At 39.2% G+C, this 23,760-nt stretch overlaps 1 protein-coding gene across 1 annotated transcript in view; it reads left to right on the top strand.

Moving 5' to 3' along the window:
• Nucleotides 1–23,760, top strand: part of SNTG1 (syntrophin gamma 1) — a 472,569-nt gene that overhangs the window by 427,292 nt on the left and 21,517 nt on the right. The window contains exons 16-17 of the mRNA XM_059901577.1: nt 8,551–8,703; nt 13,216–13,308. Coding sequence (XP_059757560.1) covers nt 8,551–8,703; nt 13,216–13,308 — 246 coding nt within the window. The remainder of the gene's footprint in view (nt 1–8,550; nt 8,704–13,215; nt 13,309–23,760) is intronic.

Below are 23,760 nucleotides of genomic sequence, written 5' to 3'. Positions count from 1 at the left end.
CAATACTCTTATTTTTGTATGCATGAAAGGAAATTTACTCTTGAAATATGTTTTGATGGTTGTACTACTAGGTAGAAAAAGGGGCGAGGATCCGAAGTGACTCAGAAGGTCCTTCCTGGAACCTCACTTTCTTCCCAATCAATCTCCAATCGCATTGCTTTCGATGCCATTTATACACCAATAATTATGAACCTATTCAGAGCTCTCCCCTGCATCGCACCTGATGTCTTTATTGCCAGCTGGACGCTCCATGTGGACGTCTGACCCACACCTCCCAGGGAACGTGCCCCCGCTCCAGACAGCGCCTCGCTGGCGGCCTGACCCACCTGCCATTCACGTCCAAGAACTCAGGCGCCGACCTCCAGTCTGTCTCTCGCACCTGGCACCTCAGCAGACGCGTCCCACCCGTCTCCACGACGCCATCACCCTCACGCCTCCCCGCCTGAGTCTTGCCGTTTCTCACCCATCTTCCTGCCTTAAAACCTGCCCCCGTTAGCGTTCAGTTCGAAGCGAAGCAAGATCCGAAGTTTTCAGGCGCCTGCAGGGGGCCGTGGCCTGGACCACCTCACCCGCCGGGCCCCCCACCCTCTGCTCTGCCACCCGCCGCCCGCCCCACGGCCTCCGCCCCGCGCTGGCTCACGGCAGCGCTCCCAGACATCCCAAATCCCAGTTTACTCTCTCCCTTCATGCCTGCCCTCCACTGTCACCTCCTTGAAGAGCCCTTTCTTATCATCCTGTATAAATGGCACGGCCCCTGGGGCTGGCGCCCCCCAAAGCGCTAACAGGCTTTCCCGACATCTGACTTGTTAGGAATAAGCATTTCCTTGTTTGCGCTCTGATTTGTCTCATCCCCGCTCAAAGCAAGTCTCGGTGAGACAGAGATGCTCAGTGCTTGGGCGTCACACCACAGCAGTGCTTGGCACACAGCAGGCGTGCAGAACTTTCCTGGGTGACCATCAGCTGAGCACCCACCGTGGGCACCGGACTGGGCCAAGATAAAATACTTTCTGAGGTTGCAGGGGGTACGTGCAAGCTTGAACGCCGCCCGAAAATGTTTCCACAGTTGAAAGTTATTATTACTGGTTTAAAAAGAAGTATCACTAGAAAAAAGAGAGAGAGAGAGAAAAAGACAGCATCTAATGGTCCTGGATGTAAACAGCGTTCAGTTTTATCCTGAGGTGTTCTTTAGAAAATGACCCAGGAGCCAGGCCGGAGGTGATATCATCTATATCATGAGTACTAATTGGGCAGTTTGGCCCCCAGACCTCCCCTTCATCTGACAAACTGTGCAGGATTAATTGAACACATTTTATGAGAGGCTTGCTAGCCAGATACCACTTCTCACTTTTTAAATCTCCACAGACACGGCTCTCAAACAGGATCCTGGGGTACATAAACAGAGGTGTGATTTTAGGTGACACAAGGAACCCCCTTTATGTCTCATTCTAGTCAGATCTGGACGAGTCCATCCTGGCTAGCTGGTATCATTTACTACTCCAACGATTAGGAAAAAGTTGATAGATTTCAGTGGAGAGATACTAAGATCATTAAATAGCTAAGGCACGGTACCCCAGAGGAAAGGTAAAATAATTTGCTTCACTTGGTTTCATAAAGAGAAAGCCGAAAGGTGGCTTGATAATTGTCCTCAAGGATATAAAATGTTACTTTTTAAAAAGTGGTGACCACCTGTTTTCAATCGCCTCTGAAGAAAGATTAAGAATAAATTAGTGTACACTGCAGTGTGAGGGATCCAGTTTTCAGAAAAGGAGTGTTAGGAGATTGAAGAACAGTCTTAACATACCAAGTATTAAAGGCTGAGAATTAGAGTTTCATTCTTTGGAAATACTTACAGGTGGGACTGTTTGGATTATTTCTTAAAGGCAGGACCAAATGACCAGCCACAATTCCTACTGACCCTCCAATGTCCACATCTGTGGAAACAACTAGTACATTTCTCCGACCCCCCACACTGGACGGCCTGTTCTAAAAACCATATATACTCTTTGGATTTCAAAGCATGGATTTGAAGATTTTTTTTTAGTATGATGTAATTATCCTCAGAACTAGAATATTAGGATTGAAATCTGAAAGATGAATCTTATAACTATTAACTAAAACCATTAATCTCAATAGGCAATATTGAAAGTCAACCCTGAATAATATTATAAGAAATTAATGTTATTGTTTTATGTGTCTCTTGTTTGTTTGCTTTTCTGGTGCTAGTTATGCTAATTTATCATAGTGAAGCTTCTATTTGTTTCAATAATAATGTCTTTGGGAAAATGCTGATGTCAATCAATAATGAAAACTGATTCAAGTGTATTAAATAAGAAATCAAAAATAAACAAATGGGACCTAATGAAACTTAAAAACTTTTGCACAGCAAAGGAAACCATAAACAAGATGAAAAGACAACCCTCAGAATGGGAGAAAATATTTGCAAATGAAGCAACTGACAAAGGATTAATCTCCAAATTTTACAAGCAGCTCATTCAGCTCAATATCAAAAAAACAAACAACCCAATCCAAAAATGGGCAGAAGACCTAAATAGACATTTCTCCAAAGAAGATATACAGATTGCCAACAAACACATGAAAGAATGCTCAACATCACTAATCATTAGAGAAATGCAAATCAAAACTACAATGAGATATCATCTCACACCAGTCAGAATGGCCATCATCAAAAAATCTACAAACAATAAATGCTGGAGAGGGTGTGGAGAAAAGGGAACCCTCTTGCACTGTTGGTGGGAATGTAAATTGATACAGCCACTATGGAGAACAGTATGGAGGTGCCTTAAAAAACTAAAAATAGAACTACAGCAATCCCACTACTGGGCATATACCCTGAGAAAACCATAATTCAAAAAGAGACATGTACCACAATGTTCACTGCAGCTCTGTTTACAAAAGCCAGGACATGGAAACAACCTAAGTGTCCATCGACAGATGAATGGATAAAGAAGATGTGGCACATATATACAATGGAATATTACTCAGCCATAAAAAGAAATGAAACTGAGTTATTTGTAGTGAGGTGGATGGACCTAGAGTCTGTCATACAGAGTGAAGTAAGTCAGAAAGAGAAAAACAAATACAGTATGCTAACACATATATATGGAATCTAAAAAAAAAAAAAGGTTCTGATGAACCTAGGGGCAGGACAGGAATAAATACGCAGATGTAGAGAATGGACTTGAGGACACAGGGAGGGTGAAGGGTAAGCTGGGACGAAGTGAGAGAGTGGCATGGACATATATACACTACCAAATGTAAAATCGATAGCTAGTGGGAAGCAGCCGCATAGCACAGGGAGATCAGCTCGGTGCTTTGTGACCACCTAGAGGGGTGGGATAGGGAGGGCGGGAGGGAGAAGCAAGAAGGAGGGGATATGGGGATATATGTATACGTATAGCTGATTCACTTTGTTATAAAGGAGAAACTAACACACCATTATAAAGCAATATAATCCAATAAAGATGTTAAAAAATATATACCTGCCATTCACAATTTTTTTCTGACTGTTGGCATTAGAACACATGTTCTAAGATTAGAATTCTTAGGTTCAGAAATCTATGGGGGGAGTGGCTTAGAAAAGTGAGTTTGGGATACATTCCGCCAGACCAGAACCCTAGGAGAGTGGTAGTTTAAGAGAATAACTTTCTCCCAAGCAGTGTCCCATCTGGCATGGAATTTACCTGATTCAGATGCAACTACATTAATCTCTGAGCAAAGCCGAGGCTGTTTGTCCAGGGCTCTAGGCGGGAGCTGGGGGATGTACTGACCCAGCTGAGGCCCTGTCCTCTAACCCGCCCTCTGTCACAGCCTTGATAAGGATCCCCGTGTTTCAGTCTATCCACGCAGCCTGGCTTACGCTCCTTCACTAGCTTAATATGTGTTAGATTTACCTTTCGACAGGAAACAGAAAGGAAAACCCTACTTAAAAAAAAGAAGAGTTTCAGTAAAGACAACCAGGCCATGTGGTGAGAATGGACAACCTTGTCTTGTTCCTGATCTTAGTGGAAATGCTTTCAGTTTTTCACCATTGAGGACGATGTTGGCTGTGGGTTTGTCATACACGGCCTTTATTATGTTGAGGTAACTTCCCTCTATGCCTACCTTCTGGAGGGTTTTTATCATAAATGGGTGTTGAATTTTGTCAAAAGCTTTTTCTGCATCTGTTGAGATGATCATATGTTTTTTATTCTTCAATTTGTTAATATGGTGTATCACATTGATTGATTTGCCTATATTGAAGAATCCTTGCATTCCTGGGATAAACCCCACTTGATCATGATATATGATCCTTTTAATGTGCTGTTGGATTCTGTTTGCTAGTATTTTGTTGAGGATTTTTGCGTCTATGTTCATCAGTGATATTGGCCTGTAGTTTTCTTTTTTTTGTGACATCTTTGTCTGGTTTTAGTATCAGGGTGATGGTGGCCTCGTAGAATGAGTTTGGGAGTGTTCCTCCCTCTGCTATACTTCGGAAGAGTTTGAGAAGGGTGGGTGTTAGCTCTTCGCTAAATGTTTGATAGAATTTGCCTATGAAGCCATCTGGTCCTGGGCTTTTGTTTGTTGGAAGATTTTTAATCACAGTTTCAATTTCAGTGCTTGTGATTGTTCTGTGTATTTTTTCTCTTTCTTCCTGGTTCAGTCTCAGAAGGTTGTGCTTTTCTAAGAATTTGTCCATTTCTTCCAGGTTGTCCATTTTATTGGCATATAGTGGCTTGTAGTAATCTCTTATGATCCTTTGTATTTCTGCAGTGTCAGTTGTTACATCTCCTTTTTCATTTCTAATTCTATTGATTTGAGTCTTCTCCCTTTTTTTCTTGATGAGTCTGGCTAATGGTTTATCAATTTTGTTTATCTTCTCAAAGAACCAGCTTTTAGTTTTATTGATCTTTCCTATTGTTTCCTTCATTTCTTTTTCATTTGTTTCTGATGTGATCTTTATGATTTCTTTCCTTCTGCTAACTTTGGGGTTTTTTGTTCTTCTTTCTCTAATTGCTTTAGGTGTAAGGTTAGGTTGTTTATTTGAGATGTTTCTTGTTTCTTGCGGTAGGATTGTATTGCTATCAATTTCCCTCTTAGAACTGCTTTTGCCGTATCCCGTAGGTTTTGGGTCTTCGTGTTTTCATTGTCATTTGTCTCTAGGTATTTTTTTGTTTCCTCTTTGATTTCTTCAGTGATCTCTTGGTTATTTAGTAGGGTATTGTTTAGCCTCCATGTGTTTGTATTTTTTACAGATATTTTCCTGTAATTGATATCTAGTCTCATAGCGGTGGGGTTGGAAAAGATACTTGATATGATTTCAAGTTTCATAAATTTACCAAGGCTTGATTTGTGACCCACGATATGATCTATCCTGGAAAATGTTCCATGAGCACTTGAGAAGAAAGTGTATTCTGTTGTTTTTGGATGGAATGTCTTATAAATATCCATTAAATCCATCTTGTTTAATGTGTCATTTAAAGCTCGTGTTTCCTTATTAATTTTCATTTTGGATGATCTGTCCATTGGTGAAAGTGTGATGTTAACGTCCCCTACAATTATTGTGTTACTGTTGATTTTCCCTTTTATGGCTGTTAACATTTGCCTTAGGTATTGAGGTGCTCCTATGTTGGGTGCATAAATATTTATAATTTTTATATCTTCTTCTTGGATTGATCCCTTGATCATTATGTAGAGTTCTTCTTCATCTCTTTTAATAGTCTTTATTTTAAAGTCAATTTTGTCTGTTAAGAGAATTGCTACTCCAGCTTTCTTTTGATTTCCATTTGCATGGAATATCTTTTTCCACCCTCACTTTCAGTCTGTACGTGTCCCTAGGTCTGAAGTGGTCTCTTGTAGACAGCATATATACAGGTCTTGCTTTTGTATCCATTCAGCCAGTCTATGTCTTTTGGTTGGAGCATTTAATCAATTTACATTTAAGGTAATTATCGATATGTATGTTCCTATTACCATTTTCTTAATTGTTTTGGGTTTGTTATTGTAGATCTTTTTCTTCTCATGTGTTTCCTGCCTAGTGAAGTTCCTTTAGCATTTGTTGTAAAGCTGGTTTGGTGGTGCTGATTCTCTTAGCTTTTGCTTGTCTGTAAAGGTTTTAATTTCTCTGTCGAATCTGAATGAGATCCTTGCTGGGTAGAGTAATCTTGGTTGTAGGTTTTTCCCTTTCATCACTTTAAATATGCCCTGCCACTCTCCTGGCTTGCAGAGTTTCTGCTGAAAGATCAGCTGTTAACCTTATGTGGATTCCCTTGTATGTTATTTGTTACTTTTCCCTTAGGTATATTTTTTAAAACACATTTTACCTTTAATCTAGGATCTCTGAATTTTTAGAATATGTTTTTGTTTAAGTCCCTTGATTTTTGTAAGCCTTAATTTTCTCAAAAATAGAATTCATAATGGCTAATGTCTGTAAGAGCATTTTGTAGTATATGTGATGTGCTGGGACAGGATTCACACACCCGTCTGGGCACACACACATGCACACACACACACACACACAATGCCTAAAGAAGGGCGGAAGAGTCAAACTTGCCTGCATAATAAACATTCAGACAAGCATGTTTCTTTTTCAATGTGGATACTGTTAGTTAATTTTATTAGAAAAGGAGCTTTCCCGACTCTCCTACTACAGGCTGCATTCCACCATAAGTGGTATCACAGGTTTGTGTGTGTTTCTGTGTGTGTGTGTGTGTGTGTGTGTGTGTGTGTGTACTGGAACGTAATTTGGATCTGGAGTCTGATCCAATCCAGTTTTTTAGTAATAGTCAATATTAGTGATGGTGATATTGTGATTAATAATGATACTGTGTGATATTAGTGATTAATGGAGCACTTAATATACATGTCACTTTTCTAAGCAATATATAAATATATCAACTAATTTCATCTTTACAAGAACTTCAGGCAGGTATATCATCCTCTTTTAAGAAATACCTGCACTGATTCTAGGAGAGGCAGAAATAAGAGGCAAAACTGACATCTGAACTTGGGCTGAGTGACTCCCAAATGATCTGATCTGAATCCCTAGGGCAAGCAGCTTCTAAAATGGGGACCAACACATCCAAGACCTATTTCCCTCTTCAGGGAAAGGAAGATTACAGACTATTTTCATGGATTATTGTAAAGATTAATTTAGAGACTGTATCTGAGGAATATGCTTTATGTTTTCTCTGAAATTTGCCATTATGTCCATTTATATCAGGGATTCCAGTTTCCCAGGGAAAAGGAGCAAATTTAAAGTTTTATTCCTTCTTTTCCCAGATGAGGCAACTAAAATCCTCCAAAATGAATTGACTTACATTATACAGAGAGTTCACTTGGATTGATTGTAATTGATTTTTTAATATCTGAAATGCCTTGAGTTTTCTTTTAAATTAATTTAAAAATAATAGTTGTAAATATTTATTTCAGTTACTTTTTTCAGAAGTTGAAATTTTTACTTTTCAGATCATGAGACTTATCTGTGAATATATGAGTAACAATTTAAAGGCCAGATGATTTTGAAAATAATTACTCTGGCAGGTATTCAGTGACATTTTACTAGAAAAGTAATTTTAATATCTTGGTATGCTGCCATAGCTATAAAAATGGAAATACTAACATTCATGTATATTACCTTCACCTACTTTTGATGTATTTCTACATAGCACAAAAAAGTCAAAGTTATGTAATTATTGAGTTAATATAATTTAAAATGCAAGCTATTTTTCCACATTGGTCATATTGGCTGAATAAGACATAAATATCCTTTTCATTCTTTGATGTATGGAATCAGGTTTATAGTATTCTGAGTCATTTCCCCAACTTTCTCTTTTACAATTTTTCCTCAATTCCTAGCTGCATTCTTTTTACCTTTTAACATCTCTGAAGTTGCTACACATACAGATGCATGAACACATTAGTTGAAAACTTCTAGTAAGACCAAGAAATTGCCATGTCAGAGTCTTTTTGACTTAATGAAATACAGTTACATAAGTAAGGTAAATGTGTATTTTTTAAAAAGCAATAAAATTTCTGAAACATGTTGGACACAGTTTTTTCATATCTCATGTAGAAGAATATTCCCATGATAGTTTAAGGGTTATAGAAATCAACTCAGTATAAGATACCATGCTTATAAAGCTCTTTAAATTTGCAAATACATTAATAAGTATTGCTTAATTTCATCATCTTCACAGCTCTGTAAGGGAAAAGAGAAATTGTGTGTTATCCATCTGTACAGTAAGGAATTGAATCTCAAGCATTCAATGCTTTGGTAGTTACCTTGCTAGTAAGAGTTGAAGCCAGAAATCCTAATTTCTGTTTTATGGACATGCCTCAGTGTCAATTCAGAGAAGAAGTGTTTCCATTATAGACTTTGAGGCCTGGAAATTGTCTGCTGTGACCATTTGAATGGAGAATTAGTGCTGTCATAGAGTGTGATGTTTGTCACCGCAGCACCCCCACCACCCACTGGTCAGCACTGATCCAGGTGTGGCCCTGTCAGAGTAGAACTGGTGTGTGCCAGCCTGTGTAACTCCAGATTTTCACCAGGACAGCGACCTGCTGGACCGGCGGAAACACTGCTTCACCGTGCAGTCCGAGTCTGGGGAGGACCTCTACTTCTCCGTGGAGTTAGACTCTGACCTCGCCCAGTGGGAAAGAGCCTTCCAAACAGCAACCTTTCTGGAAGTGGAACGGATACAGGTGAGAGTCGGTGGAGTTTTAGGACCTGTGACCCCCAAAGATGCATGACCACTCCCTTAGAATTCTAATATAAATTCAAAGGAGCATAAAGATGCAGTTCTGTGAGTCCTGACCTTCTGCAATAATTAGCCATTGTTATTAAATAAAGTGCAACACGGCTCTGAAAAACATTTTAATTTTTCTACAATTTGATCTTTCTAGGCTATTTCCTACCACTCATCAAAAACATATTTCTAACTTTAATTAGAATCTGCTCTACCTTAAATCTAAAGTAGAAAATGCTCTTATTTTAATTAATCGTTTACAAAGCCATTTCCTGGTCTCCAGTCACAGCCACCTAATTGCCAGCCTGAATGACTTCATTCACTCACAAGGCTCTTTCTTGCTAGAAAGCCTTCTCTTCAAAACAACACAGGGAATTTGAAGCTTTTTTCAGAGGTCACATCATCCAGGACAATTCTGCTAATCCCCGGTCAGCCCTGCCCTTTGCCGCCACTGCCCCTTCCACATGAATCCTGTTCAAGCTCGCCCCCGCCGAGCACAGTCTCTTCCATCCGTTTCCTTAGGTCTCCCCGAGCTCTGCTTGCGCTGGAGTGATGAGCGCTTGTCAACCCCACGCTGAGTTGTGGGTTTCCAGGGATTATTTTATTCCTCTGCCGACTGAAGTATAGTGCATCTTGTACATCATGAGTAATCGGCAGATGTTTGTTAAACTTTCTCTCTTAACTGTGAAGTTATATCTAGACCAAATGTCATAAACCTGTAGCCTATACAATTCACAGGACCGTGGACGGGAACAGGCTCTGCAGCTGACCCCTAACTGACCCTTAACAGAGACCAAGGGCAAAACTGAGCAGTTGTGATGCACTTGAGTCATAGAGCCAGGACCTAAATAGACACACAGACACGGTTTTGAAAACAAATGTATGATGATGACAGAACAGCATTATTATCCTGGGATTCTTGCCTGTAACAGGGGACTTGGGTGCATAGTTGTTCAATTATGTTGAACTGATATGTGACATGTGTTAATTTCTTTCTTCTGACTACAGATTTCTATATTCAACCCATCAGGTCACACCAGTATGACATAACAATCAGGGGAAGGGAACAGGAGAAGACTTATTTTCACTTTTTTCATTGCTTAATTGACATTTTCTCATATTCTGCTGATCTGCATTACCTAAAAATGTTAAAGTAACTGAGAAATGTTGTTTCAATAATTTAGCTGTATAGAACCTCAATTCAGTAAATAGATATTTTAATATCAAAGTAGAAAGATGAAAAATACCTTAAATATTATTTTATTCCAAGTATCAACACTTAAGACCATTTTAAAGCATTGTATAAAGTTGTACAGGAGTTGACGTTTTTGTTATTTATTTTGATAGTTTTGGGTTTTCCTAATTATCATTTCCCTAGAATATCACACTTCACTTGGAAACAAATACATGGTGATTTCTACCTGCTGGTTTCAATTTAAAATTTCATTTTAAGTCTCCTGATGTTTAGAAGTGAGATAGAGATAAAATTATGTTGTTTCACTGTATTTTACTATTTTTTTAAAATCTGGACCTCACATTCTCTAAACTGATGTCCTGAGCAATGCATTTCTTTGTACTAGCACCTTACGTATTCACAATACAAATTTAAGATGCATATGGTAAGTGAAAAGAAAAATATTTAATGTCTTTTTAGCTTTTGGTTGTTTTATAGATTTTATAATTTCCCCTTGTTTACCAGAAATCAGTAATCAATGACTGAACACTGTGGTTCTGTTACTTTCAAAATTCAAAGATGTGAATATATTTACATGAAGAAGTTTGTGGTTTACTTCTATGTTCTTAATATTTCCACTTCTACTAAAGTTGGTAAAGAAATAAAGAGAGGACATATTCCTATTGTGAAACAGGCATAAAAGTAGGAAATTAATAAACTGACTAATACGATAAAAATTAATAAATTAATCTATTTTTATTTTGAAATTAGTTTTCATTAACAGGACTGCACTGTAACATTTTCTAGCTTCTAATCTATTCCTTTATCTATTTAAATATTTTCTGATCTCTAATGTACTTAATATTGATATAAATATATATTTATTTAAAGGACAATTCACTGAAAGCAGGTATTTCTAAACATCCTACATTGTCATTTCAATTAACACCTTAAAATCTAGCCATACTTCCCAGGGTGACAGTAGAAAATGTAATGAACATTGAAACAGAAATATGAAAATTTGCATGAATTACATCTCACATTCGCCTAGTATTCAAAGTACCAGAGTTAAGCCTAATTAATTTACTGTATTTTTAGTACCTTTATTTGTCCAATTTCTGAACAATTTTCCCAGAGTAAGTGAATAATACTAGTAAGGGACATATAATTGTTTTTTACACTAATTCAATATGAATTAATACAACCCTTTTAAAATAAGACTTTCTGTGAAGAAGTGTATCCCATTCAAAAATTTATTTCTTTTAATGTTATTATTTCAGACTCTTTCATTGTGCTTTATCCAGCTATAGACATTTAGCTGTCATCCAAAAGGGCATGTAAAAAATCATTTTATGTGTGATGTATCTTCAAATATTGTGTAATAATATATAAAATTGTGCAAAATAATATATAATAATTATATATAATATATAATAATTGTGCAAAAATCTTTCAAAGTGTTTCTAGCTTGAAATTCCCTAAAAAGGATAATTTTTTTGCTTTTTTCTAGCTATAGTTCAATTTTATTATAAAATAAACATAGAAATTAAACAATAAATCAAACATTTCAATGTTAAAACATACAAATATACTCATTACATATGTTTATTAAGACTATAAATCATAGAATAAAACTTCAGTGGGTCTCAAGTTATATCGTACCTGTTTCGATTTAATGATTATTGAAGCAATGTAATTTAATTCATAATTCTGTTCTTAATGAGATAAATTTTAATGTTCCATACTGAAGGTGTTTCCACCTGACATATATTTTTTAAATAATGTTACTTGAAAATAGCAAGCAATTATGTCTAAATTGGAGAAAATGAGATGGCCTTGGATATTCCTTAAGTTGATAGTAGTTTTAATAAAGTGGTAATAGGTGGGTACAAGCATGGAAGGTAAGGTGTTCATGTATTAAATAAAATTGCACCCACAAATAAACTTACAAGGCCCATTAAATTTGCTTTCTAATCTGCTTTTTTGAAAAACTAAACTCCAAATGAATAATCCGGCCTGGTTATAACTTTCCAATGCAAATTGGGCTTAAACACATGAATATAGCTTTTTGGTGGAGGCAACGTGATGCATTTAGCCATCGTTAGTCAGAATGAGATTCACTTAGTGTACTTTTATACACAGTATTATAAACACAAATATGACTTAAGGATTGGTATCGAACATTTGCTTGAGATAGGTTTCTCTCTTTCTCCCTCTCCCTCCCTCTCTCTCCCCTTTGTGAATTACAAATGTTTTTCTTGGGACTTCCCTGGCGGTCCAGTGGTTAAGACTTCACCGTCCAATGCAGGGGGTGTGGGTTCGATCTCTGGTTGGGGAGCTAAGATCCCACATGCCTCTCAGCCAAAAAACCAGAACATAAAACAGAAGCAATATTGTAACAAATTCAATAAAGACTTTAAAAATGGTCCACATCAAAAAAGTCTTTAAAACAAAGGTGTTTTTCTTGATTTGAATATCCCACTCCAGTTTGCAATTAAATGCAAATAAAACTGGCCTATGGACATAAAAATGCATTGTTTCATATAAGCCCCAAGTGTGTATTTCTCATCTGTTATTCTTGTATTTCAGCATCTATATTTTACTAGTTTTCCCAAACTATTTATATAAGTAAAATTGTAATTTAATCTGATCTCAGTGTGAACAATCATTAATTATTGATTTGGAAGAATCAATAGGCTTACACAAATACTAGGAAGGGTAAATGTCTTTAGGACATAACTTGTACCACACTGATAAACGTATAGAGACTCTTAAGGTTAAGACGTTTCTTGTATTTCTTGCTCTGATTATTAAATCTGTTTGTGTGCCTGAGAGCTCTCTTTTTAATAATATCAATGAAATTGATATGCCAAGAATTTAAGTAATACCTTAATCTTTAATAATTCACTTTTAGCTTAATAAAAATGCAGTGATATTTAGCTACAGAATATGACAACTTAACATAATCTTGCCTACACCTAAAAATGTGTATACAGTTTTATTGCCAAGATAGGGAAGGGCATCAGTGTGACACAAGGTAAAGACAAGGTCACCAGGGCAGGATTGGAAACTCAGCCCTGCATCCCCCGGGCAGGTCAACAACCACTCAGCCTGTGTTTTGTTGACACTAGGATGTTGACAACATCAGGTTCCTTATACAGTTATTGCTGAAATAAAGTTAGCTGTTGTATAAGGAACTTATCACAGGGGTTGTGACACAGTCTGATATGTGTGGACTATTAACCCTGACATTGGGTCAGTCCCATGAAAGTAACAGTTTTCTGTTCTGCCCAGTGCAAGACATACGCGTGTGTGCTGGAAAGCCACCTGATGGGGCTCACGATCGACTTCAGCACGGGCTTCATCTGCTTTGACGCTGCGACCAAGGTACTGTGCGTGGTCAGCGCGAGGATGCGTGGGCTGGGTCCTAATCAAGGACGACGGGGTCGCTTGCACCTCCTGTCAGCACTCTGACTGGTTTTCAGGGGTTGGATTTAAGGTCCTCGTCTCTATTAATAGGAGGTAAATTATGCCTTAATATGTTTATAGAAAAACAAGAGATTGAATTTTAATAAAACAAATGTGTTGCCAGAAAACATTGTAACTATAAAAAGTGTATATATACATGTACTATATATACATATATGTCTATATATTATATATGTATATATTCTCTTTTACTAAAAGTATGGCCTCATAATGAAGGGAAATTTTCTTCTCTCAAAACAATTTTTTAAAAGTGTTCCTTTACTATTTTTCTGTGTCAGCATCTCCAATATCAAAATGAGGAAATGTATTTTTTTAGTTGTATAGGTAATATGTTAGAATTATAGGATGGGGGAATTTCAGGGTTTGGAGGCCCCAAGCCAGGGAGCGTAACCTTGTGAACCCTTGACTGTACTGTCTGATTGGGCACCTTTTCCACAAAGGATGTGTCTCTGGGAGTGATATACATCGAATGGTGACAGGCACTTCTCAGCCAGTCATGTCTAAAAAGTCTGAAAGCTCAGATGACCCCTACCCAGCCTTAGTCTCCTTCCACTGCTGCAGCTCCTGACATAGGGCTCTGGTAAGAAGGCATCCTTCCTGCCGTCCCCTTCCCCCCCAGATCCCCAGATGAGGACATCAATTCCTTAGACCCAGCCCACTTTCTGCTTATCAAAGTATGACCTGAGAAGTAAACTGATAGATTCCTTCTCATTATTTAAGGAGTAATGAGTAATCCCTTACTGGGAAACTTATGCTTTACCTAGAAGTTAAGCCGTGTACAGGATTGTCAAAATCAAATGCAAATGAAATGAGAGCAATATAAATGTGTGAGAAGGGCAGAGGGCACAGAGGATGCCCTGGGAGGGTGTTGATCCTGGGGAAGACTGGCGTCTAATGGGCCAGCCCAGCTGGGCCCAGCCAAGTGGGACGTGGGTTGGTGTTCGGAGATCTTATGATTTTTCATGACTCTGCAATCGAGATTGTCACCCAAAAGCTCACATTGTCTGAGGGTGGCCAATGTTTCTTTATATTTCGACATTGGGAAATTAAGTCCCACACATATGGGTCAGATTTGACGTGCAGTGCCTTGCCTTTGGTGAAGCCAAAGAATACTTTTCTAGTTATGGAATTTCAGGTGCCTGTGGCTCTTTTAATGAGCCTCACGTGAGACTGCCCTAAACCTGTCCTATGACGAAGATGTTCTTTTGAATAAAATACTCATTCAGAGCTTTTCTCACTAATGTGTCAAAGTATGGTGTTGCAGTACAAATATAATTCCCATAACTAAAAGTATTGATTTTCTGACATTATATTCCTTTAAACCTGCATATGTGCATTAATTAATTATACCTATTAATAGATTTCCAATGTAAACAGATACCTCAGCAGTAACATTTGTAAATAAATATTTACTGAATACTTCCTCTCTATTGAGAGACTTGGGGGGATATATTTGTCAGTCTTGGGACAGGCTTTTCAGAAAATGAGACACCAAGGGTAAGATTACCCAGACAAATACCTGTAAGTGAGGAAGGAAGTTGAATTTGAGGTCAGAAGAGATGGAGATCAAGTATGGGAGTAACTGAGACCCAGATTATGAAAGGAGTCCTGTTAAGGTATTGGGATTTGATCCTAAGAATACCCTGGACGCCTTTGAGACATAGGAAGGAAATGATCAGATGTGTGTTTGACAAAACAAAATTTGTAAAACAGTTAATCAAGGTTGAGAGAAACTGGGAAAACCCCAGACCCTAGTTCTGAGCATCTGTCCTCCCCTGGCATCTGCACTCTGCTGCCTGCCTGCGAGAACGCTTCTGGTGGCTGGGAAGATGGAATGAGCACATGATTACAGACTGAGGGTGAAAGTACTCACTGTGCACAGAAGGCATGACTGAAAGGTAAGGTACTAGGGGAGGGATGGAGAGAGACAGCTCCAGAGGAAAGCTCCCCGTGGCTGGGCCACGTGATCAAGGTCCAGGGCTTGTTGGACCTAACTCTGATTTATCCTGTGGAAAGATCACCCTAGCCCACATGTACAGACTCCGTTGATTGGGTAGAGGCAAGACTGAAGTAATGGACATTTCTGTTTCCCCTCAATAATTTAGAAGAATAACTTTCAAACTTTTTTTTACCATGAAATTTTCAAAAAACAAAAAATAAAGAAGGGGTTTTCATCTGTATCAAAACAAGGATGAAGGCATCAGACTCCCTCTTTGGACCTCCCCTTCACTCATCATGCAGCAGCCCAGGGGGGACGCCCACTTCCAGGGTCCAGTACATCCGTGTGACTGTCCATTACAATGTTACACCTTGGATCTTAAACCTGGGTAAGAGGAAAAGACAGTATCGCTCACGTTTTTCCTCTTTCCCAGGTAGAAACTCTGGAACTACCAATTCCCCAAAATTGTTATTGTCTGATAGTTTTTAAAAAAATGTTTTAATACTTGAATTTGAGAAATGCTAGTTTAGAATACTTAAAAGGCTTCTTTGCTTCAGGGTATCTAAGAGCTAGTATTAACACATAGCATATTAAAAATATTTTTGAAATCATGATTGGCTAAAAGATCAATGAAGATAATAAATATGAAGTAAAAATGTAACATTTTTAAGAATTATCCCTGTTGTATGTTAAAAGCTACTATAATGATTTTATGTTTTCTTCTTGTCCCCATTACTAACTTTCATTAAATATAAATTGAAAACATTATCTGGGGGAAATTTGTAAAACCCATGCATGTTCATGGTGACCTGAATTTTAGGAACTTATATTCTGTGCAGTGAGAGACAGTGTCACCCTATCTGAAATCACTCCCCTCTTGTTTTCTAGATTTTTTTTCTAAAAAAATAGTGGACTTCTGTTCCCAAATAATTGTGCTTAGAATCAAATTAATTGTTAACATATTGACATTTGTGATTCATGAAGTATCTTAATCTTCATGATCTATTCACATCTTTAAGTGGACGTTAATTTTTACAGTGTTTCAAGGTAAAATTTGAAAGGAAATTAATATGGCTTATATTCATACTTCTCATTTTTGAGAGTCTTTTCTGTGTCTTGGATAAGTTGAAGGATACTAATTTTGAGGATCTTTGGTCTACTGTTTTTGCCAAGGACATATGACCTTCATGTACACACACAGTTCACAATATGTTTAATTTGACTTTTTCTAGAATGCATTTATATAGTTACAACATAATGATAATAATAAATTCCATGGGTTAAACTTCTAAAAATAGAATTAGACCTTCATTTTTGATTATGTTTATTATTCAATAATATTTCAACTCTTTCCTATCAAAGGTAGTTGTTAAAAATCCAAAAGGAAAGTTTGAGAATATAAAAATGAGTATTTTCTTGATGCATTTCCTACATAAGTAGCACTCAACACACATGTCTTTCCCTCCAGTCCTCCTGGGTCTCTGCTTCATAGAGGTCCCTGTTCTCACGGCTCCTGCTGGAGAGGATGGACGCTAAAGGGGTCATCTGAGGTTTACTGGTTCTTAGCAAAGGGAGTTGCTCGGGGTGGCCTGGAAGCGTGTAACTAGGGGAAGGAGCCCCGGGCGGTACTCAGAGGAAACTGCCTTTCTCCTCGGAATCCGTAATCACGGTCGGCTGACCCGGCAGGGGATGGGGGTGGGGGTGGAGGTGGGGTGGGGGGTGGGGTGGGGGGGGTGGGGGGTCTGAGCAGCCGGGGTGACAGCGCTGGCAGGACCAGGAGAGGGGCCGTGTCCAGAATGAAGCAGGCAGCACCGGATAGCAGGGGCCTTGGTCTTGGTGGCCGATGCGGCCGCAGCATTGCCGGGTGACACACAGTGACAGCCCCCCCGCCTTAGAGCAGTGAGTACTTACTTCTCACGTGGCGGTTCCCTCAAGCTTCGTCACCTGGCTCTGCTCCCCTTACTCCTGATTCCTGTGGACCCAGGAGGTCAGCCCGGCTCGTCCTTTTCTTGCCGGTGACACAGGCAGGACAGAGCAAGCCTTACCTGCAGTCCTTCTTCATGTGCCCCTGCTGCTAGGACATCTACAGGCTCCCACTGGTCAGAGCAGGTCGCATGGCTGAGGCCACACCAAGTCAGAGGGCAGAGCGCCCGGTCCACGGTGGCAGAGCACAGATCTGGGGTGATGAACCCAGGGCTGACACGCCACAGCGCCGAGGGCCACCAAAGCTGCCAAGACCTAATGGCAGAAGCATGATGCCGTCTGTGATGGCTTTGGCGCCTTGGGAAAGATGCTTCAGAGGGGAGAAGAGTGGAGGAGGGGGAGGGGAGGTTATTGGGCGTGCGGCTGAGACCTGGGAGCTTGCAGAGCTGTAGGGACCCGAGTAACAATGCAGACGAGGCGCCCTCAGCAGGGCTTGGAGAGGGGAGGGAACACCTATGACACCGGAGCTTCTGACCTGAGCAGCTCTGGGGAATTATTCTCCTGAAAGCAGCCACAGACACGTCATTGGGTAGTTACTCTGTTTAAGAATCGGGCTCACTTTTCTAATACTGTGTGTCTCAGTGACTTTTCTAAGTTTCTTGGAAAAACCCCTTCCAGTGGCGTGTGCTCTAGCACAGGACCCAGATATTATAAAGAGACAACGTATATCGTGGCCTTAATGCCCGGGTGCATTTGTGGCAGCTGGTCCCCGCACCGCGCAGCCTCAGGACGGCCACTGCCCCGGGACACTTCTTGGTCTGGAACACAAACAAATTTCTGGCAGGCAGGTGTCACCAGGTAACCGAGATAGGAAATTATTCCATGTTCACTGGGTAAACAGAATTTAGGCTCCACTGGGACCCCCGACATGGGACCCGTCCTCTGCAGACCACTCAGGCCCTGGGCATACAGGGGCCCTCATCCACCTTGAGTGACTCAGACTCTCCTCCTCAACCACTTTTTAACCAAATCAGGATGATTCGACACAGAAAGACCATGCATCCCAAGGTAATTTGTTATATGTTGCTAATTTAATGAACATAATAGTTTTCAAGTGATGCCTTTTACATGTGAGTCAGTTTCTAGAAAAATAGATTTCTTTGAATTGGGGAATTTCTTCTTATACTTAGGGGGAAAAGTAAAATGATTGACTCACAGTAATAAAGTTCATAATTAAATTTTAGAAATCAAATAGTCAAAGTGAAGAATTGGCACTGCCTCAAAAATAAAATGTGCAGGAGCTTATGTGTTAATTTAGCAGTTATTTAATAAACTGCTTAATCTCTGTCAGTGGAACAGCTTTCCGACAACCTGGAGGAGAATAAAGCAGTGATGGCTTATTATGTTGTACAGGTATACTGACTTAGATGTAGCTATCCCGGTAAACTCATTTCCTTTTCTCTCTAGAGCTGTTACTCTCCACTGAGCTGGCAAAGATGTGTGCATATGTTAAAAAGAAATCACTAGAAAAAAGCTGATTGCTATAGAGAATCGATAATATGAGCTATAAGTGTGGCTAAATTTTATCACGTTGCCAGAAAAAAACAACAACAATAAACAAAACAAAAACAAAACCCTAAGGATCCAAGAAATTTATACGAGAAAAACCAAATTTTCTTGCCAGTCTTTATTACACAGACAGCATGTAAAATTTCTCAAAATAAAATTAGTATGTTACGAATAACAAATAGCACACCACATCCAGCAGCGTGTGGAAACATGTTAGTACCTCTTTTTCCACATGTAGTTTGGTTATTCTAAACTTTACATAGATATGATTACAAGAAGTACTCTGTATAATCAACCCACCAGGTTGATGGGTTTAAGCTCTTACAAAATAACGCACAAGGTCTGCATTTTAGAAACACTTTTCTTCTGTTTTTTTTTTTTTTTTCTTTCCTGTTTGAGAGATTCCAAATAAATTGTCAAAGTGAACATCTGTATACCCCTCTGTGAATGTTCCATATATTTGATGAAAATATTTATACATATAGACATATCATATAGGGATAGTGTAGAGTCCATTTGGGGGGAATAAATTGAAATGAAATATGTTTGATCAGGAAGTTTCATCCAGTCTTTAGGCCCTTGGCCTGAGGACGGTAAGTTTCGGTTCTGTTAACTGGAGCTCAGAATGCGCCTGGATCCCTCAGGCTGCGTCCTGAACACATCTCAGCACAGGGTCCGCCCCGCAGCTGGCTGTCTTCCTGATTCTGACTTCTCTGCGTTCCTCTCTCCGTTACCAGAAGGAATCTGAATTGTGTTCTGTACCCGGGCCTCTTCCTCAACAGCTGCCCTTGAGTAAATCTGGAAGGTGCACCCTAACCGAGGTAGGGCCACCCCTTCTCATCTGGTTACTGCAGCATCGGCCAAACCTGCCTTCTCGATGTAAATACTTATTGCCCACACTCTTTCTATGCATTATCTATGTGCAGACATGAGGAACATAGAAAAGGGTACACTCCCTTCTCTCAAGATGTCCACAGTCTAGTAAAAGAGACACATCTGGAACTGGGGGCTTTCAGGAAGTCTGCGAGAAGCCAAAGCATTACAAAGACGTAGATACCTGCCCTTCTGTCCCCGTTCCCAGCCACTGCCAGATTAATGATGCTTCTAAAATGTAAATTCGGCCGTGTCATCAGTCTCCCTTGTTACATTACTTTAGTGGCTTCCTACTGCCTTTATGACGACATCTGTCAACACAGGATAGAAGCCTCTCAGGGTTCTGGTCTCTGTCTGGATTTGGCATCATCTCCTGTGTCTCCCAGCTTTTGGGGATCCAGTCGTACCCCATGCTTTTCCACATGACACCTCCACAGCTTACATTCACCTTGAGAGCAGATCTGCCTCCAGAAAGCCTTCCCTCAAACTCAGGGGAGGCCTAGACACCCCCTGGTGCAGCACTGATCATCACGCATTACAGCTGAGATTGGTGGAGATATTGCTCTAATCCAGACTCAAGCACCGTTCAAGGACACAGAATCAATTCAATGACTAGTAAGGAATATATTGACGAATATGATATTGCCAAGGAAATAAGTGAAAGCCATGAACTTTCATCTAATTCTGTTTTCTTTTCATATTTCTGTTTTTCTCCCTTTATTCATCATTACCATTCACATTTATAAGATTTACAAAATTACTGTACAGTTGATGTACTAGTTTTAGTAAAAATGTAATTAATAAAGTTCAAAAACATAATCAATTAGGATACATTTCACATGAACGAAGAACAAATGAGAAGGATAAAGATGTGTAAAGAAAAATATTCTTAAAGAAAAGGTTTGTCATGGTTTTCTACTAAATATGACTCCTAACCCACCCACAGAAAAAAAGGAAGGAAGAGGAGGGGCTTATGGGACCCTGGCATTCTAACATGTGCTGTTAATTCATTTCAGTGGGGAGGGGAGGGTGGAAGGCAGCAGAGGGTGTGTGTACCTGGGCTGCGTGCAAAGTCGAAGCGGGAGGCAAAGCAGAAAGAGGGCTTTGAGGGAAGATTTGATTTTCTGCCTAACCAGGAGACCCATCAAGACAATCTGCAGCAGAAAAAGAAAAAGCATGCTTGTGGTTATTGCTGGGCAAACAATAGTTAACTGTCAAATACCAGGTGATTGGTGTTGCAGGGAGATTAAAAATAGATTCTGCCTCCAAAGCAATTTTGTTGTAATTTTCAGCGTGTTCTGTGTAATAAATTGTAATCCATATAGATTGTGCTTTCTGGTGTGTTTGTCCCCTATGTTGCAAAATAGCCTTAGATTCCTCAGAAGATAGATGACATAGAGCTTAAATTACCTTCATATGTAGACGTTATTTCATTTTCCAGAAGAGGAATTTTTCTGTGGGGCAAGAGAAATTAGGCTCTGCCCACAGTGACCCGATAAAGAGACGGATAAATGTATTAGAGGTTTTTTTTATTATTATTATTCTACTCTAGAGTTTTTCGTGTTTTATTTTATTTTATTTTTGGCTGTGTTGGGTCTTCGTTGCTGCACGCAGGCTTTCTCTAGTTGTGGCGAGTGGGGACTACTCTTTGTTGCGGTGCGTGGGCTTCTCATTGCGGTGGTTTCTCCTGTTGCGGAGCACAGGCTCTAGGCACGTGAACTCAGTAGTTGTGGCACGTGAGCTCAGTAGTTGTGGCTTGCGGGCTCTAGAGCGCAGGCTCAGTAGTTGTGGCGCACGGGCTTAGTTGCTCCGTGGCATGTGGGATCTTCCAGGACAAGGACTCGAATCCGTGTCCCCTGCATTGGCAAGTGGATTCTTAACCACTGCACCACCAGGGAAGCCCTAGAGATTGTTTTGTCTATTTTTGTTCAGCATGTAAATTTTTCATCTCATTTGTGCAGCTTCACTTTCCATTTATAGACATACAATTGATGAATTATATTTTTGAATAGTCTGCATCTAAGGAACACTTGATATCATACAAACACTTGATTCATTTGCTAACCTGAGTCCCTCAGTTGCAGCCCGCTCTGCCACCCGTCTCTGGGGGTTTACAGCCGGCTCGGAAAGTCTCTGTGGTAAATGTCGAAAATATGGAGGAAGGGAAAGCTTTTTCTTTTCCCTTCCCACTGAAGTTCTCTAGATCACTGGCATTTCTAAACTTTAAGCCAATTCTAACCATGAATCTTAAACAAATGGATAGCTTATGGGACACTTTTTACTTGTAGAGAGAGAGTGAAAAAAGCTTAAAATAGCAACAGTATTGTAAAGAAGAAGAAATGATGACTCAGAGCAGACTATGCTTGAGAAAATCAGTAAATCATTTTCCTGAGTTTCGTGTCTTGTACCAAATGGGGCTCTGAGTCTGTCCTCTATTTTAAGGATCTTTCAGGCTATTTGCAATGGAAGTTCAATTATAATCATGCTCAATCAATGGGTCTTTGATGTTTGCTTAGGCAAATAATTGTAGAAAACCAAAGAAGCAGGTTGGGCTAAAAGAAAAATAGGAACCATGGAGCATGGCCGACTTGGGTTTGATTCCCACTTAATAGTTGTGAAATACTATGAATGTATGTGATGTTTCCTTAATTGCATCCTCTGGAAAGTGGCAGTACCCTAGCTATTGCAGGGATTAGTGGGAGGATGTGAAAGGGTCTAGACCAGTGTTAAACTCACTGTAAGAAAGATGACATTCAACTGAAGGACAGCAGTGGACACATGGAATGGTTCACAGGCCCTAAGTGAAGTCCATGTGGTCGCCCATAAATGACTCAATGTCAGGAATGAGGGATGGATTCCATACTATGTGCCTCATGATCGTCACATGAATATTCTGCTTGATAATATTTTAGCATTTCATCTTCAATCATACATGGATTAATCACTGTTTGTAAGCATAGTTTATAAAGATTTCTCACTGGTTTAAGAATGATGGCCTTAAATTATAAAACCCAAATGGCATTGAATCCAAAGGTTTTAGCATTTATCTGTTTGCCTGCATTATTTTCTTTTATTTTTTCCAAAATTGTTACAGCCTGCAGTAATTTAAAGAAAGCATATCTATTATGAAGAGTAGTTCAGAGGCAAATGATCCTTTTGCAGAATTTTTTTTTGTAGTCTTTAATTGTGAGAGCACTTTGGGTGATAAACTTTTACTGTATATTTTCCTATTACCCACTATGTTTCTTAGCCATCTTCAGCGACTTTATTACAACTACATTATTGAAAATGCTGGGACTCATTGCGTTGTTCTTCACACGTACGACATCTTTGCTTGCATATTTTAGTCACTTAAAAATATTTAAAGACATCTTCAAAATGCCAGGTACATTTTAAATTTATCATTTCATAAAGTTGTTCAGACAGTATGTTGAGTTGAACACTGTTTCTGACTGTCAAAAATAAACAAAAAAAAGTTTTAATAAATACCATTAGTAAGGTATTTTGGCTCCATTATTACTAAAATCCATTAAATATTTTATATTATAGGGAATTTTTTTTTTTTATAATTTCTTGAAATCTATTCCATGGGAAAAGCTAGCTGAACAAAGTTAAATGAGTTTCTTTTTCTGAAAATATCCTCAGACTTTATGAGCTAATGAACTTCAGCAAATGTATTTGACCAGGAGCTAGCAGAGCAATTATCTATGGAAAGACTTGAGGAAATGAGAATCTGGCCTGTGACCATTTATTCTGAAGGCTTTGGGTGGAATTCTAGATTTCAAAAATACTCAGAAATGTTTTCCTACATTGCTATCAGTTTTTTTATTTGTTTGTTTTCTTTTTTTCCCTCCTTTTGGACTTGCTCTCCATCAAGTTCAACAAATTAAGATTACCACTGGTTGCAGGAATTTTCCAATCCAAAACCAAGGCCCCTTGGTTAAAGTTATGTAGAGAGGGCAGAGACCACTGGGCTTGCAAGGTTCAGGAGATATTATGGACTATTTGCTTACATCATGTCCCTTCTACTGTTGGAAATTTCACAG

This window comes from Balaenoptera ricei, chromosome 17 (assembly GCF_028023285.1).
Source record: "Balaenoptera ricei isolate mBalRic1 chromosome 17, mBalRic1.hap2, whole genome shotgun sequence".
NCBI classification, from domain to species: Eukaryota; Metazoa; Chordata; class Mammalia; order Artiodactyla; family Balaenopteridae; genus Balaenoptera; species Balaenoptera ricei.
Note: the sequence above shows the minus strand (reverse complement) of the source record. Positions and strands in the feature narration are given on the sequence as shown.